Below are 14,931 nucleotides of genomic sequence, written 5' to 3'. Positions count from 1 at the left end.
TTATTTTTATTTTTCAATTTTCTTTTTCTTTTGGGATGATTTATTAATTTGATCCCACAAAGTTTCTCCACATCAAATTTTTCCTTATGTGTATTATCAAAAGCCGGAAATCTGGAGCAATATTCTTGGAATTTATTTAATTTTTTTTTCCTGATTAAGCTTGACGAATTTCAGACAAATTCTGTGTCTTAATTTTTACGACTGTTTCTTCTTTATAGCGCAGACAGTACATTTACAGAATTCATTTTTTTAACACCATATGACTTTGATTGGTGTTCCTCATATATTTTATTTCCCAGGGAAAGGTCGAAAAGTTTCTGAATATTATAAAAAGCAGGAAAGACTACTGGAAGGGTTCGGTGAAATGGAGATGATCAATGAAGGCTGTTTCCCAGATAGTTTAACAGAGGTAGAATCTGGAATTCTGGAATCTAATTAATTTCTATATATTATTATGAATGACACCTTCTCTGAAACGAATATTATTACCTATGATCTTGCTCGTGCTACTCGTCCCGTGTCTTGACAGTTTATTGAATTTTGAGTGTAATTCCATTTTTGTTCGTTACCATTACATCTCTCTCTGTACCATCTTTCAGGATGAAATGAAACAGCTTGCCAGGAACGAAAGAATGGCTGTTCACGTGTCAAACTTCGCTAATCTTATCCTTTTCGCCGCAAAAGTTTATGCATCAATCGAGAGCAGATCTTTGGCTGTGATCGCGTCAACCATGGATTCCTTCCTAGACCTCTTATCGGGACTTATTCTTTGGTTCACTTCTCATGCCATGAGAACTCCAAACCATTATCGCTATCCCATCGGAAAGAAAAGAATGCAACCTGTGGTAAATCCCACCGTATTCCTCTTACCATAAAAAAGAGGCTTAAACTTATGATGATCTGATCTTGAGTGTGAACAAATTATTATCTGATCTTTTAGTAACAAGTTTGCAACATGATTGTATTTGATTTTATTGCTACTCGATCAGACTTATCATTCAGTCATGTTATAGAGCCATTTGAGAGAAATTAAATGACATGCTAACCAAGTTCGATGTTTCCAGGGAATTATTGTTTTTGCATCAGTAATGGCAACTCTAGGATTGCAAATATTGCTGGAGTCTGTTCGTGAATTCATTGTAAAGGTACGCGGCTTTAATCATATTCGTTACGCGTTCGAATTAGTACATGGACGATACCCAATTTTCTCTCTGTCTGGCAGTCTCATCCAGATATGGACCGTGAGAAGGAGAAATGGACGATAGGGATCATGTCCTCTGTAACTGTGGTGAAGTTTCTGCTTATGATCTATTGCCGTAGATTCAAGAATGAAATTGTTAGGGCCTATGCTCAAGATCACTTTTTCGACGTCATTACCAACTCAATTGGATTAGTGACGGCTATTTTAGCAGTGCGGTTCTATTGGTGGATTGATCCTACCGGGGCTATAATTGTAAGTCCATCGCCATGTTTTTTAGTGCTTACGACAGGCAATGTGAAACTTGATTGCCTCTATTTGACTTTCTTTAAATTAAAACTCTTTATTTTTCTTACTTATTTTTCAAAAAATTACTATTCAAAACATCAATGTCCTCCAATTTCTCTTTATAATGGCCAACAAACAGGGGCTTAGTCTCGTGACATAATTCCTTCTGTGTCACAGATAGCACTATATACAATCAATACGTGGGCAAAAACAGTTGTCGAAAATGTTTGGTCACTGATTGGAAGAACTGCACCACCAGATTTTCTAGCAAAGCTAACATATCTTATATGGAACCACCACAAAGAGATACAGCATATTGACACAGTCAGAGCATATACTTTTGGTTCTCATTACTTTGTAGAGGTTGACATTGTATTGCCCGAAGATATGTTTTTGAACCAAGCACATAATATTGGAGAAACGTTACAAGAAAAGCTCGAGCAACTTCCTGAAGTCGAACGTGCTTTCGTTCACATAGACTTCGAGTTTACTCACAGACCAGAACACACGAGCAAAGTCTAATGACAGCAAGAGGAATGGCTGTGGTAGCACCAGGGAGGTCTTGCCTGTTTTTGTTGTAGAAGGCCTAAAACAGTATGTAAGATGTTCACAAGCAACTTGTTTGTGTTTGTTAATAATAAGCCCTGTCTCACTATGCAAATTATGATACAGAAAACTGCATTTAATGTTATTTTTAAGATCCATAACTACTACCCATTTAATATCCCCACATTTAATAAAACTCACAACTTATAATCAATTAAATTTTAATTTCATCACTTCTCATACATCCACTTAAGTTTGTCGCATAAGCTGTTTCTCATCCTGCAATGTTTGTCACGTTGAATTGATTTTACATAGTTAAGTGTTTGTTTGTTAGAAGTTTTAATTTCATTATAATTTGCGGTCAATGTCAAACATTGAAACAATTACACTTCTAAAATTCTTACCCTCTTATGGGATCATAAGAGATCCATTACTCATTTTCATTGTAATTTCTTTGAAACAAAATTGACCGAGTTTTTCTTTTCAAGAAATATATTTTAAGTATAATCAAAGTTTATAGTAATGCTTAAAGTCTATGTTCTGTAGTTAACTCCTAGTTCACCTGAAAAGACTGTGACTTGACTTTCCAAAACGTGTTCTCTACTATTATTAAGAGGAAATTGCACTCCATATCACTTTTTAGTTTGACATTTTAAAAAATGTCACATTTTTTTTTTGGATCGGTAAATGTAAAAATTCATTGATCAAAATTTCAATACAAGTACTCCGGGCATTCCCGGGCTTACATTATTCGACAATGCACATCTTGAGTATCAACCTATATGCCCGGTGCTAAAGATTCATAATGATGCAAAACATAGGGATACAAAGTAAACATGACGTTGTAGACATGTGTTTTAATGCGTCTGATGATGCTATCCGGTTGCTGCCTGAGATCTTCGAAGAGTAGCTTGTTTATGGCTATCCAGATATGATAAACAGTGCTTGCAAGCGCTACTTTCTTGGCTTTAAATTGCCAAGATGTTCCTTGTCCCTCCTTCTTGATCCATTTCAGAGCACTCGATAATGTAGTCATGGCTCTAGTGATTCCGAGCCATGTTTTACTTGTCCCCAGATTTCTTTGCTCATGCGGTATTGGAAGAAAAGATGCTAGACTGATTCTGTTGTAACTTGACAAAATATGCATCTGTGGTCGATCTCTATGTGCTGTAATCGGTCTTTGGTAGAGAGCTTGGCTTTCGCACTAAGCCAAAGTATGAAAGAATGTTCAGGGGTGATGCATGAACTCCAAACAGTCTTTGTCCAGATAGTTGGCGTCCCCTTCGATCAAAAATAATTATAAGCTTTAGAAATGCATATATTGTATCCTTGAATCTAACTTGAAATTCTTTGGTAGGCAGCACGGATTGATCATTCAGTCCTTCATGCATACTGCAATGGACAATATCTTTTTAAAAAGTGCCGAGTCATCCTTTTTGGGTGACCTTTCCCATATTGATGTTCCTCCCAAGTACACGTGATTGATCCATCGCACCCAAAGTGTGTCCTTTTTGGCATGCACGTTCCACAACGACTTGGCTAATAGTGCATTATTCCAGCACTTTATATCTCGAAATCCAAGTCCACCCTCATTTTTGGGGAGGCAAACTTCAGACCAAGCAACAAGCGATTTTTTGGAATTCCAAAGGAAATTCCTACAAAGCCGTGTGATCCTCATAGTGACTGCAGTGGGTATTGGGAATATAGATAACTAGAAGCATTCGACACCTTGTGAGATTGATCTTATTAGTTTAGCCCTGCTCGCATAAGATAATGATGAGCTTGTCCAGGCATGTATATATGCAGCTATCCTATCAAAGAAAGGGGCATAGTGGATGACTTTTAATTTTCCTGCAACTAATGGAACTCCCAAATGTCTGAATGGCATGGAACCCCTTCGACATGTTTACTAATTCTTGGCCCTGAATTCCGTCTGTGAAAATGTTGGATTTACTTGTATTATTCTAAAAACCTTTGTAAGAATGTTACTTTTAAACTTTTTTGCCCTTCTAACAAATTTAAGTACCTTGTATGTCCTTATTGTGTTTGATAGGCATACAAATGTAAAAATACATTTTTGAATAGTAATTTTTTGAAAAGTGTGCGGTTGAAAAATAAGAAAAAAATTTTGATTTATGTGTAATATTATTTTAATAAAGAATATGTGATTGAAAATAACAGAGATAAAAATAAATTTTGAAAAAATGAATACCAAACGAAAGTAAGTTGATTTCATTAGATGAAAATATTATACAAAAAGCGGAAAAATATCTCATCAAACCCGCTCCAATCCCACTCTACCTACGCTAACTTTTTAAACCCATTTCCCAATTTTATACGTAAGCCAGACTTTACATCGTAATCCCACTTTCTAAACCACTTCACGCATAATGGGGAAGAAGATGCACACATCAATTTGAATTTGAAGACTTTTCGCTTGACAGTAACCACTTCTCCATCTCACAATCGATAATCCACACCCAGTAGGAGTACATTTCAAGTTCATTCTCTGACGTTTCGTATTTGGCTTCTACTTCAAATCGAAATAAATATCATTTTCATTTTTTTTAGATTTAAATGTTTTAAATAATTTTTGCTTTATTTGCGTTATGGTTGGTTGTGACTTGAAGTTGGGAAAAAAAAATTCTTATGTAGGGTTTTTATTTAAAGAGTTACTATATTTAACTTCCTAAACAATTGAGATTTTCAAGCATTTCCTATGTAATGTTGGGTAGAATTTTTTAGTTTATTTGATTTCTTGGTTTATAGAAATCTAGATTTGTTCCTATTTTATTTGGTATTTCTATTCTTTGAACTAGTTTTGTTCATTTAGATTTCTAACTATGATTACTTAATATCTAATAGCATATGTGCTTAGGAGGAAAATGTAGTGCACTTTTATTTAGTAGACTACATTTTAGGCTGCATTTAGAAGTAAGCATGTAAAAAAATTTAGTATGCTCTTGTTTAGTTTGGTTGTATGATTTCCACAATTTTACTTAGTTGGAAGTTTTGTAAAAGATTTCTTTCCAAATACATTATTGTTTTGAAGGTTATCGCTAAACTGAATTCTTGTTGAATTGTGTTATAAATGTGACTTTAAGTTTTAATTAAGTTAGTGTCATTTTTTTAATTTTTAAATCAGTTTAGTTACATTTATTTGTAAGCTTGTTAATTTATCTAAAGATTTTGATATTTTTTATCAAGTCATTGGTTCAATTTTGTATGACTAGGAGCTATGCATATGTTAGGATCTTTTTTTTTTTTTTTCAATCTTTTACTAACAGTGATTTGTTGAATCGATTTATGGTCGTTCACGTGTTGTTCGGATGAAATTTTTGAGTTTAATTTAAATGTAGATTGAATTTGTGAGTTGATATATTTTTAAAATTTGGTGCAATGTAGTTCAATTTAAGGATTCAAACATTTGATGCATGTGAACATATGAGGAGTTCAAATATAGTTTTTATGGAACCCATCTGTTGAGATAAACCGTCATTCTTGACAGCTATGTTCTAAAATTCTCGACAATTTGTTGTTTTTCGACAGTTATGATACAATGTCAAACTTGTTTAAGCTACTCTTCTATGTGTGTTACGTGGTAAATGTATTACATGTCATAATCTAACCTTTGGTACTTGTTCATGTTATTGATTTTTGCAGATCAATTTTAATTTTTTTTTTTACGAAGGAGGAACATCTACGTGCGCACATATTTTAGCACAATAATTTGAAGTTCATCAAGATGATTCTTCACAAATTCGATTTGGGTCAGTAAATGGACTTTCAAAATTCTTGTCTCGGGTTCGTAGCAATTTTTCCTAATAATAGATATTTTATTTTTGCATAGATGGACAACGGTGACAGGAAGAAAGAAAAAACATGAAATAATTGAAATTTGTTGAATGGAAAATGTTACGCCCTTAGTTGAACCACTTCGCAAAGTCTACCATTGCATCATACGAGGTGTCCACCACCAATCTGAAGTGGTTCCGAAATGACTCCACCACTAATGTCCGCGCGCTGCTAACACGCTGCAAGGCACAAAACAATTCTACTAAACCGATCGAAGTGTCCTTGAAACCGAAGCGCAATGCACTCCAAGGTTCTTATTTAACGGATCGGCCGCCACTTTCAGAAAGAGATCCGTGTCAAGATCCTCTCTGCCCCCAAGGCTGAATTGATTTGACGCCTTCATGGGTCTAGTTGATGTGACGTATCAACTTTATGTCAACTCAATTCAGAAGAAGTTATTACCCGCTCACTCTATAGACGCGGTTGATTGACGCCTATGAGCAGACGTCTCACACTGTCAGATGCATACACGTGTCCCACATCCAACGGTTCTCCTCACCTATAAATACCCAAGGTTTGACAAGAGGCAAAGATAATAAAACTCTTACAACTTATCTCTCCATAACAAGAAAATATATATTCTTCTCCCCACTTTCTTGCACAACCCGGGCACTGTTCCGATCACCGGATACTAACTTGACCGTGGGAGTGTATGCGGCCACCATCACTTTCACTGGTTCCGACCGTTCGTTGATTGTGTGCAGAGAGGATTTTGTAGAGTATCTATCGGTTGGCCACGTGAGAGGTCCAATTCGCGAGGTCAACAGTAAACATTATTGTTCCCTTTTAAATGATTGAAAATAGTGGAACTTTGTAGGGCATGAAACTCAAGTATCTAATATTTGTACTTTGATGATAGAAAATATTGTATAACTTATTTTCATATATGTGTTGTTTATTTTGTAGTTTGTGAAAATATAATTGTTTTAGCCTGTTGTGTAGCTTGTTTATGTAACTATTATTAGTTGTGTATTATAATCATGGTCGAGTTTAGGCATATTCTCTCAAAAAAGTTGATTATTAATAGCAACGAGTTGATAGTTCTATTTTAAAATTCATTGTTCCAATTTATAGTGAAAAAGCTCTAGTACTTTTGTATGTCACATTGTGGAGATTAGATACAACGATTGATCTAACTCAAAATTTATTTTCGACTATATGTTCACCAAATCAAAGCAACAGTCTATTGGACCTTAATGAATCTCTTTCCATCCTCGGTTAGTCCTCGTTATTCTCAATCATCATTGAGTCGGATGATGAGGATGTCTTCGTGCAAAGTGTTAGAGGAAATATTTCACTAGTATCGTTTTCAAACTTAGACGAAATTTCAAGCGAAGCATCAAATTCCATAAACAAAGTAGTCGATGAATTTTTGACCACGTGGTATCGTACAAAGGCAACATTCCAAACATTCCACCTCCTGAGGTTATTGTCATAAGTTCAGACAATGAGAAGGAAGTGGCAGCGAAGAGTCACGGGTTTGACGACCTGTGGAGTGAGTGATATCGGCTCCAACCTGTCGGCATTATATCGCTTTTGTTTCGTTATGAAAAAAGTTTGTTTTATTTGTAGCATAAATCCCTCGACGTCATGATAAATCCTTATTTCATACTTATAATTGTATACGTGACTATTTAATTGGAACAAACTGTCGAGAATTCCAGTGTTTATCTGTCAGGCCCGAAGGCTTGTAATATATTGGTTACTAAATAACTATGTTTTGAAATATTAGAAATTTTCAATGTTACAAAATTTTAAACTACAACCATTATAACATTACATGGATAATAGAACATGAAAAATGACGGTCATCATTATCATGTACATAAATACAACCCAAAACATTAAACATATTGAACTTTATGTGCTTAGTGTGGGAACGAAACTCGAAAAAGCCTTTCTCGGTGAAAAATGGAAGATCTTCAAAAAATGTATCCCTTACTATGTGCGAACCAAATAGAAGATGAATTTCGCAAAGAAAGTACACAAATGATAATTTTCTTATGGACTGAAATGTACTAATTCAAGTTTTCATCTTCGCGTATTTCTATTTGAGGTATATTCATATTCAAGATTTTGAACTTCAATTTGATTTCAGTGCATGGATCATGGATATGAAGGTTCTTCATCAACTGTAACACAAGTCTTACTACGATGATATTACTTGAAACTAAGAGTGAAGTTGTTTTATTTCCCCGCCACTTCCACTCATTATTTACATGCATGAAATTTCCCCCGTGCGGCACAATGAATCTTAAATTATTACCCATATTTGCAAATATGAGGTAAGAATGATAAGCATTCGCCACAATCATAATATCGTGTTTATTAGCATGCAATTGTCACAAACAAATAAATTATAACAAATAATACCAAACTGGTAAATATGATGGATGAAATGTCAAGCTCTACATTTCATTTGTCGGATTCGATAGAATGTAATAGATGGTTTAACCGTCGAGTTTTACAAACTACTGTAAAACATACATTTTTCTTTCCAGTAATTTTGTTTATCAATGTTCAACTACCAAATGACAAAAATTTCACAAATCATTGAACATGATGTATTAAATAGGGAACATCCCACAATATTTTATAGGGAACATTATATTCATTAAAAAATATATGTAAATCCAAATCTAATGAATGTATATTAATTTACGAAATTAAAAATTAAGATGAGCATGTTGTCTTTAACAGCTGAAAAATATTAAGTTAGAAGATAAAAAGTTTAGACATTTTATATATGCTAATTTCTCAAAATGGAAGATGAATCCAAGACTACTTTCTTCTTGATATAGGAATGGATAATAGGAAGAAAAGTCAAAATTTTTTTGTAGTTCATGTTCTACCAAATTAATGAATTAATTAAATTTTTTATTGGGTAAACAATTCTATTACCATTATCACTACTATATAAAAAGGACAATGTTTCACTACTGTAGAAAAAATAGTAGATTTTTCTATTTTCACATACTATAGCAAGCTTTTTTTTCATCTCTGGGGCAAAAACGACGCCATCCGCTCTTCTATTTTCACACACTGTAGCAAAACTTATATAAAAAGGACAATGTTTCACTACTGTAGAAAGAACATTTAATTCTTCCATTTTCACACACTGTAGCAACTTTTTTTTTCATCTATAGAGCAAAAACAACGCCGTCTACTCTTCCATTTTCACACACTGTAGCAAATTTTTTTTTATCTCTGGAGCCAAAACGACGCCGTCTGCAAAAAAAAAAAAAAAATGCAAGTTACAGTGATGCACCCACTTGTCCTCACTTTAGGTGGATCTTTCTTTCTTCTTCTCCATTTTTGTTTCATTGGGTCCTTTCTTTTCTCCATGTATATATACTATTTCTGTTTCTATTCTATTTTTTGGACGTATGGACTAATCTGTTTTATACTTTTTTTTAAGTTGTTTGCTTGGTATCCAATGCTAGGATTTCGGTGTTTTCGGGCTGCTTTTTTCTAACAAGTTAGTTCCTTCTTTTCCCCACTTATAGTTTGTATTATTTTTTCAAGTTGATTTCTGTGAGGCTTCCAATCTGTTGTGGACTTTTATGTTTGTATTCTTCTTTTGGTTGATTTTATATTTTGGGTTTGAATGTTCTTTTCTTTTGTGATCCTGAAGCATTCTAAAATTCGAAAATTCTTTTGCGATTTCAGTAAAACTATTTTCCGTCCGTTGTGCCTGAGCGAAGTTTGGGCTCTATGAAATTTATTTGTTGTTAGTTTATGAGATGATAAATGACGGTTCGAATGTGTGATATATATATATATATATATATATATATATATATATATATATAAGATGTTGGGGGAAAAGAAAGAATGAAATTAGATTTTATATTTGTGATGTAACAATAATTTATTTAATTTTTGGGATTTCTGTATTTTACGTTTTAGTCGTTGCGCTTATTGTATTTGTTCTCTTTGTTTGTTTGATCGTTGACACATATTTTTTTGGCTCTTACTAGATAAAATAACGTTATTTCTGCTGGCCTTATTGTAGTTTGCAGGTAGTGGTGGAGAACGTTTTTAACTTCTCTTTAGTTCGTGGTAGCAGTAATATCTAGAGGTTTTTTCTGCGATGGTTTCTGAGGGAGAAATCTACTTTCATATGATTTGATTTTTCATTTTTCTTGTATAGCGTTGAACTTCGATGTTGATGTTGATTTGTTGTACACAAACTTTGGAGTGAACTAGGATTGTTTGTTGTATATTTTGTATGGATTGATTGAGGTCTGGTTGTTCTGAATTTTAGTTCTTATTCTTGTTTTTATTGAAATTGAAATTTGTGGAGTTCTGCAACTCAATTTCATTAAACGGAGCTTGATTGATTTTTTTCTTGCATTTTATGTGAATTGGTTTCATTTCGAATTTTTGCTGTTAATGTTTTCTTTTTCTTCTTCTTTTTTTTATATGCAATGGATTCGTATCAAAATATAAAAAAATAAAATGAAATATACGCCTATAGTGGTTTCTATATAAGTGAATATAAAACAAATGTTTTGGTGGAACAATGTATCTATTTGTGTAATGTGTGTGCAAATTTCTTATGAATATTATATTTCAATTAAGGAGTTCCAATGAAGGAATGGTGTTGTATTGTTCAATTTTAGATATTTGGGAATCATTAAAATGTGGATGAAATGGGTTGGTAAATAAGAAAGTAAATAGAATTGGGTGTAGAAATAGCATAATAGATTAACATGGATTAACATGAAAATAAAACATTTTCGGTGTATACAAACTCATTTAAAAGAAAGTAAAAATGTCTCATAGACTTGTCAAACTTCCACCAACATGATCTTTTTTGTAAACGATAAACTTTGGGGGTTCACAATTCAAAAGTTCGAAAACACATGTATCTCCCATTTATAGTTCTTTTTCTGTAAAAAAATCTGCCCAACCTATAGTCATACATCTTATTAGACTGTTTGGTCGTAAATTTGTGACGAGCTCCTAGTTGTGATGTAAAGAATCATGGATTTAAACACTTCGCACACCTCTTGGTAGGTGATATCTACAGAACCGTCCTGGCATACACTGGAAAACCATGAATGAATAAATTATTGATCTTTGAATCAAATTTATGTGGAAGAGATGAATGCAAAATGAAATATTAAAAATGACACCTACAATTTCCCGATGGCTATTGTGATGAGGTGTTAGTGTTATTTCAAATGCAGGGTTATCTGTATATGAAACGTTGTATTCTTCAAGAACATCGCAGTCATATGTGACCTCTAATCCAGAATGGTCAAATATGGTCATATTGAATGTGGAGTTTCCGTTATATTCAAATACCAAAACATAAACATCCTATAAGTTATGATGGTCAAAAAATTGTTCCCATCCATTGGCAAAATATATTCTTCCATCATCCCTTTCCAATCGTATTGTGACAATTATACCATCATATGCAGTTACTTGTACTGTGTCACCAAGTTGGTGTCTCCAATCGTTGACAAAGGATCTAGGAAGCATCTATACATATACATTAAAAAGTATTAAAAAGATATTAAGAATGCATCTATTCAAACGTGAGAGGAGAAATTGTTATGTGACTAACCAGACGGGTATTATGGTTTTGTGAAGGAGTAATGATTATGAAGAAACAATGTGGCACCTCCATTCTGTCTTGATATACTACAATGAAAATTTTGTTAGAAGAACTCTATTATTTAAGTTGTGGAGGCCCTAATATAGATTTTAAGGTAGATTTTGCAGTATAGGCGAGTTAGAAAGTTTGTTAATGGAAGTTCCATGTCTGTAAGATAAACTTTGTATATGATTTAAAAAAGAAAATATCCTATATATCGTTGTAAAAGAATATCATGAAGTTTGGTAAGAAATTCATAATTTGTGTTCAATTTTTAATAGAATTGAAGATTGACATTTAGTCCATCTGTATTCAATAAACAAGATATAAGTTAAAACTGCAAAATTTAGTCTTGAAAAAATAGGTAGGGTAATCAAGAAAGAGTAGATAGACACCTGATTTTCTTTTTTTGAGCACCTGCAAGCAAATATATGTAAATGTTTTATGTGATGAGTGATTTAAGGTAAATTTTAAAAACGCGAGAAGCTATTTAAGTTAGAGGATATGTACTTCCTCTATTTTTTTTCTTTTTCTTCAAATTTGACAGGAGGTTTACGAGTTGTAGAAATTGACAATATGTTACCGAAAAAGCTTGATCTTACTCTTCCCAAAAACAAAAGTGAGGAGAAAAAAATTATTGAAATATCACGTGAGTGACTATTTAATCTTAACACGTTTCATACATTATTTGATTGCACTCAAAATATTACGATTGAAAATGTGATTAATATGTCTATTATTTATCTACATTTCTGCTCATTTGAAGAATTTATATAATATTTGTATATATAAAAAAACTGATTTATATTTTATGTATTTATTTTAGGAATCACATCTATTAAAAAACTAAGTTAATTAAATGAAATTAAATTTTTGTACTGAGAGTCGGTGAAGGAATAAGAAAGAAAAAAAATGAAATTTGTGCCTCCGTAATTACGAAGGCTCAACATTGAACCTCCGTAATTATGAAGGCATTATTTTTTTTTATCTTTTTCCCCCTTTTTCTCTTAGCTCTTAATACAACAGTTCAATATTTTTTTTTCGAACATAATTTTATATGAAGTTATATTTTCGTTTAAATATGAGTTTCTTTTGTTGTATAAAATTTAATCAATAGTCGGACTTTCTTAACGGTATTTTTAAAATTTTGCAATTTCTATTTATGTGATGATAAAAAATAATAATATATAATATAGAAAAATGAATAAGTATATTTATTTCTTTTTTTTTTATTTACCTTTTGAACGGGAAAACGTCGTTGTTTTTCTTTCATTCGTGCAAGCATCTTGTCTTTACCCTTATTTTAATCATTGTTCTTATTTTCGTCGTCTCTTTCCCATCCCTCTTATCCTTCTGTTTTCTCTCTGTCTTCAATTGCGTGTATATTTTGTTCGGCGATAGACCTGTTGTTGTTGGTGGGTTTTATTTTTATTTTTATTTTTTTCGATATATTTCATATTGTTCGGGTCATGGAAGTATATGCATTTTTTTAGCTTCTTTTGTTTGAGGATATTATTTTCAATATGCATACTCTTAGTTATGTTTCGAATTTTATTGAGTTGATTTTTGTGGTTTCTTTCTTTCAGAAATGCAATGGGTAAGCAATATTAGATGCCTACATCTACACAACTTCAAGTTCTTGAATCTATATTTAACCCAGAGAATAAAACCCCAAGCAAGTCAAGGATAACGCAGATAGTCTCCGAACTATTGTTGTATGGGTAAATCTCTGATATGAATGTTTATAATTGGTTTAAGAGTAGACGTGCTTGTTTAAGAAGGCTTCCATATTTGATTTCCAATCAGATAATGTGTTCAGTGTTTTCTGATTTTGTTCATCGACATAGGATGTCATTGAACTTAAACTGGTATCAATATAAGATTGCATACCCTGGTATCTATCTTCCTGCCACTTCTATTGCTGTTGGAAAAATTGCCTTTAGTTGTCAAGAATTATCTGATAATGATGTTGCATGTATCTTCTTGCCCTTTTTTTGCTTCTCAAATAACTATTTTTGGTTTTCAAGAACCGCATGGTAGTGAGCTCTTGATTTTTCAGCAAATTCTGTCTTCAAGTTGCTATATACACCTGACTCGTTTGATGCTATGTGTTATCTGTAGATACTTAGCAATTCTTCCATTTTATCTTCACTTAAGGAGTTGGAGTCACTGGGAACATAGTTAGATCCAAATACAGGTGAAGATGTAGAAGTACTGGGAATCGTCGTTTCTTGCACATATATATTGTCTGGAATTTATTTTACTGCATTATCCAATACTCCATTTACAATCTTATCTAATCTACCGTGTCCATTATCCATTGGCATTGAAAGAGTTCCGTACCAAAGAGTTTGTAATTCTTCTTCATTAGGCTGTAGCACAGCAATCACTTGAATCTGTAATCAAATTAAAATACCAAAATCGTTTATTTTGAATTTAATTTTATTTTAAGATAATTGAATGTGAGAGTAATTGTACATTCATAAAAACATACATTACGAGTAGACAAAAAATGCTTTATCTCTTTTTTAGTTACAAATTGGTTGGGTTTCCACTTGTACATTCTTGGACTCTGTGGTGTTTTATGTCTACGACGTCCAAATTTCTTTCCGATCTTTGGAAATACTTCATATATTTATAAATATTATATGTATAAAAAATTTTTATGGGAATAAACTGTACATAATAATTCAATACAAGAATAGGGATTAATTACCTGGAATGTAGGTAGATACCCATGTAACACATACTTGCATTCTGTATGTTCATTCCGTTGCATCATTTGCATTCTTTCAGATTTTGATACTTTCAATGAATATAACAAGATCAAATATACTTTAAGACCCCATGGATATGCAAAGAATTCATCCAGATGCTCAACCATACCAAGAGTTCTTTAATCAATTTGTCTTGCAATGGGTGTCAACACACATTCGACCAACATGACTAAACTAAACTTCAATTTATCTTCTTCATGTTTGTACGCATGGAATGCTTCAAAAAACATCCTCATACTGATTCGTTTGGTACCATTAAAGTATTGATTTCTAAGACGATCATTTGTATCATCAATATCCATGGATGGTTCATGGCAAGGTAATCCAGTAATAAGACAAAATTCTTGCATACCAAATCTGGCTACACGATCGTCTAACATTACCCAAATTTCATCATTTTCCCACAATTCACAAGCCTCAATATAAATTTATGTACCAACCTACTACTAAATTGTACATTTTTTCCTTTGTAGAAAGCTCCATAAAGAAATCCATAAAAATTACTGCACATCAACGAAAATTGCTGATTCGAATCTATAAATTTTACAAAGTCTTTAAGATATTCGAAATTTGGATATTGGATAATTGTAGCAGAAAACCATTGATCTGGAGAAATTATGTATTCTAGAGATATCTACATAAATTATTCCAAAAATCAT

The 14,931-nt window shown here is 32.7% G+C and overlaps 1 protein-coding gene across 1 annotated transcript; it reads left to right on the top strand.

Annotated features, from left to right (window-relative positions):
• Nucleotides 1-9: 9 nt before the first annotated feature.
• On the top strand, nt 10-2,188 carry LOC111370703 (metal tolerance protein 9). Its single transcript, XM_022992540.1, has 5 exons — nt 10-409; nt 600-845; nt 1,065-1,145; nt 1,223-1,453; nt 1,664-2,188. The coding sequence occupies exons 1-5, from the start codon at nt 260-262 to the stop codon at nt 2,006-2,008; spliced, it is 1,053 nt and encodes a 350-aa protein (XP_022848308.1). The 5' UTR covers nt 10-259; the 3' UTR covers nt 2,009-2,188.
• Nucleotides 2,189-14,931: the final 12,743 nt, after the last annotated feature.

Source organism: Olea europaea, chromosome 21 (genome assembly GCF_002742605.1).
Source record: "Olea europaea var. sylvestris chromosome 21, O_europaea_v1, whole genome shotgun sequence".
Classification (NCBI taxonomy): Eukaryota; Viridiplantae; Streptophyta; class Magnoliopsida; order Lamiales; family Oleaceae; genus Olea; species Olea europaea.
This window is presented reverse-complemented; position numbering and strand designations above follow the sequence as displayed.

Coding starts and splice junctions, on each gene's coding strand:
- LOC111370703 (XM_022992540.1), top strand. CDS start 260: ATGACTTTGATTGGTGTTCCTCATATATTTTATTTCCCAGGGAAAGGT. Junction 846..1,064: donor AGAAAAGAATGCAACCTGTG/GTAAATCCCACC, acceptor CGATGTTTCCAG/GGAATTATTGTTTTTGCATC. Junction 1,146..1,222: donor TTCGTGAATTCATTGTAAAG/GTACGCGGCTTT, acceptor TCTGTCTGGCAG/TCTCATCCAGATATGGACCG.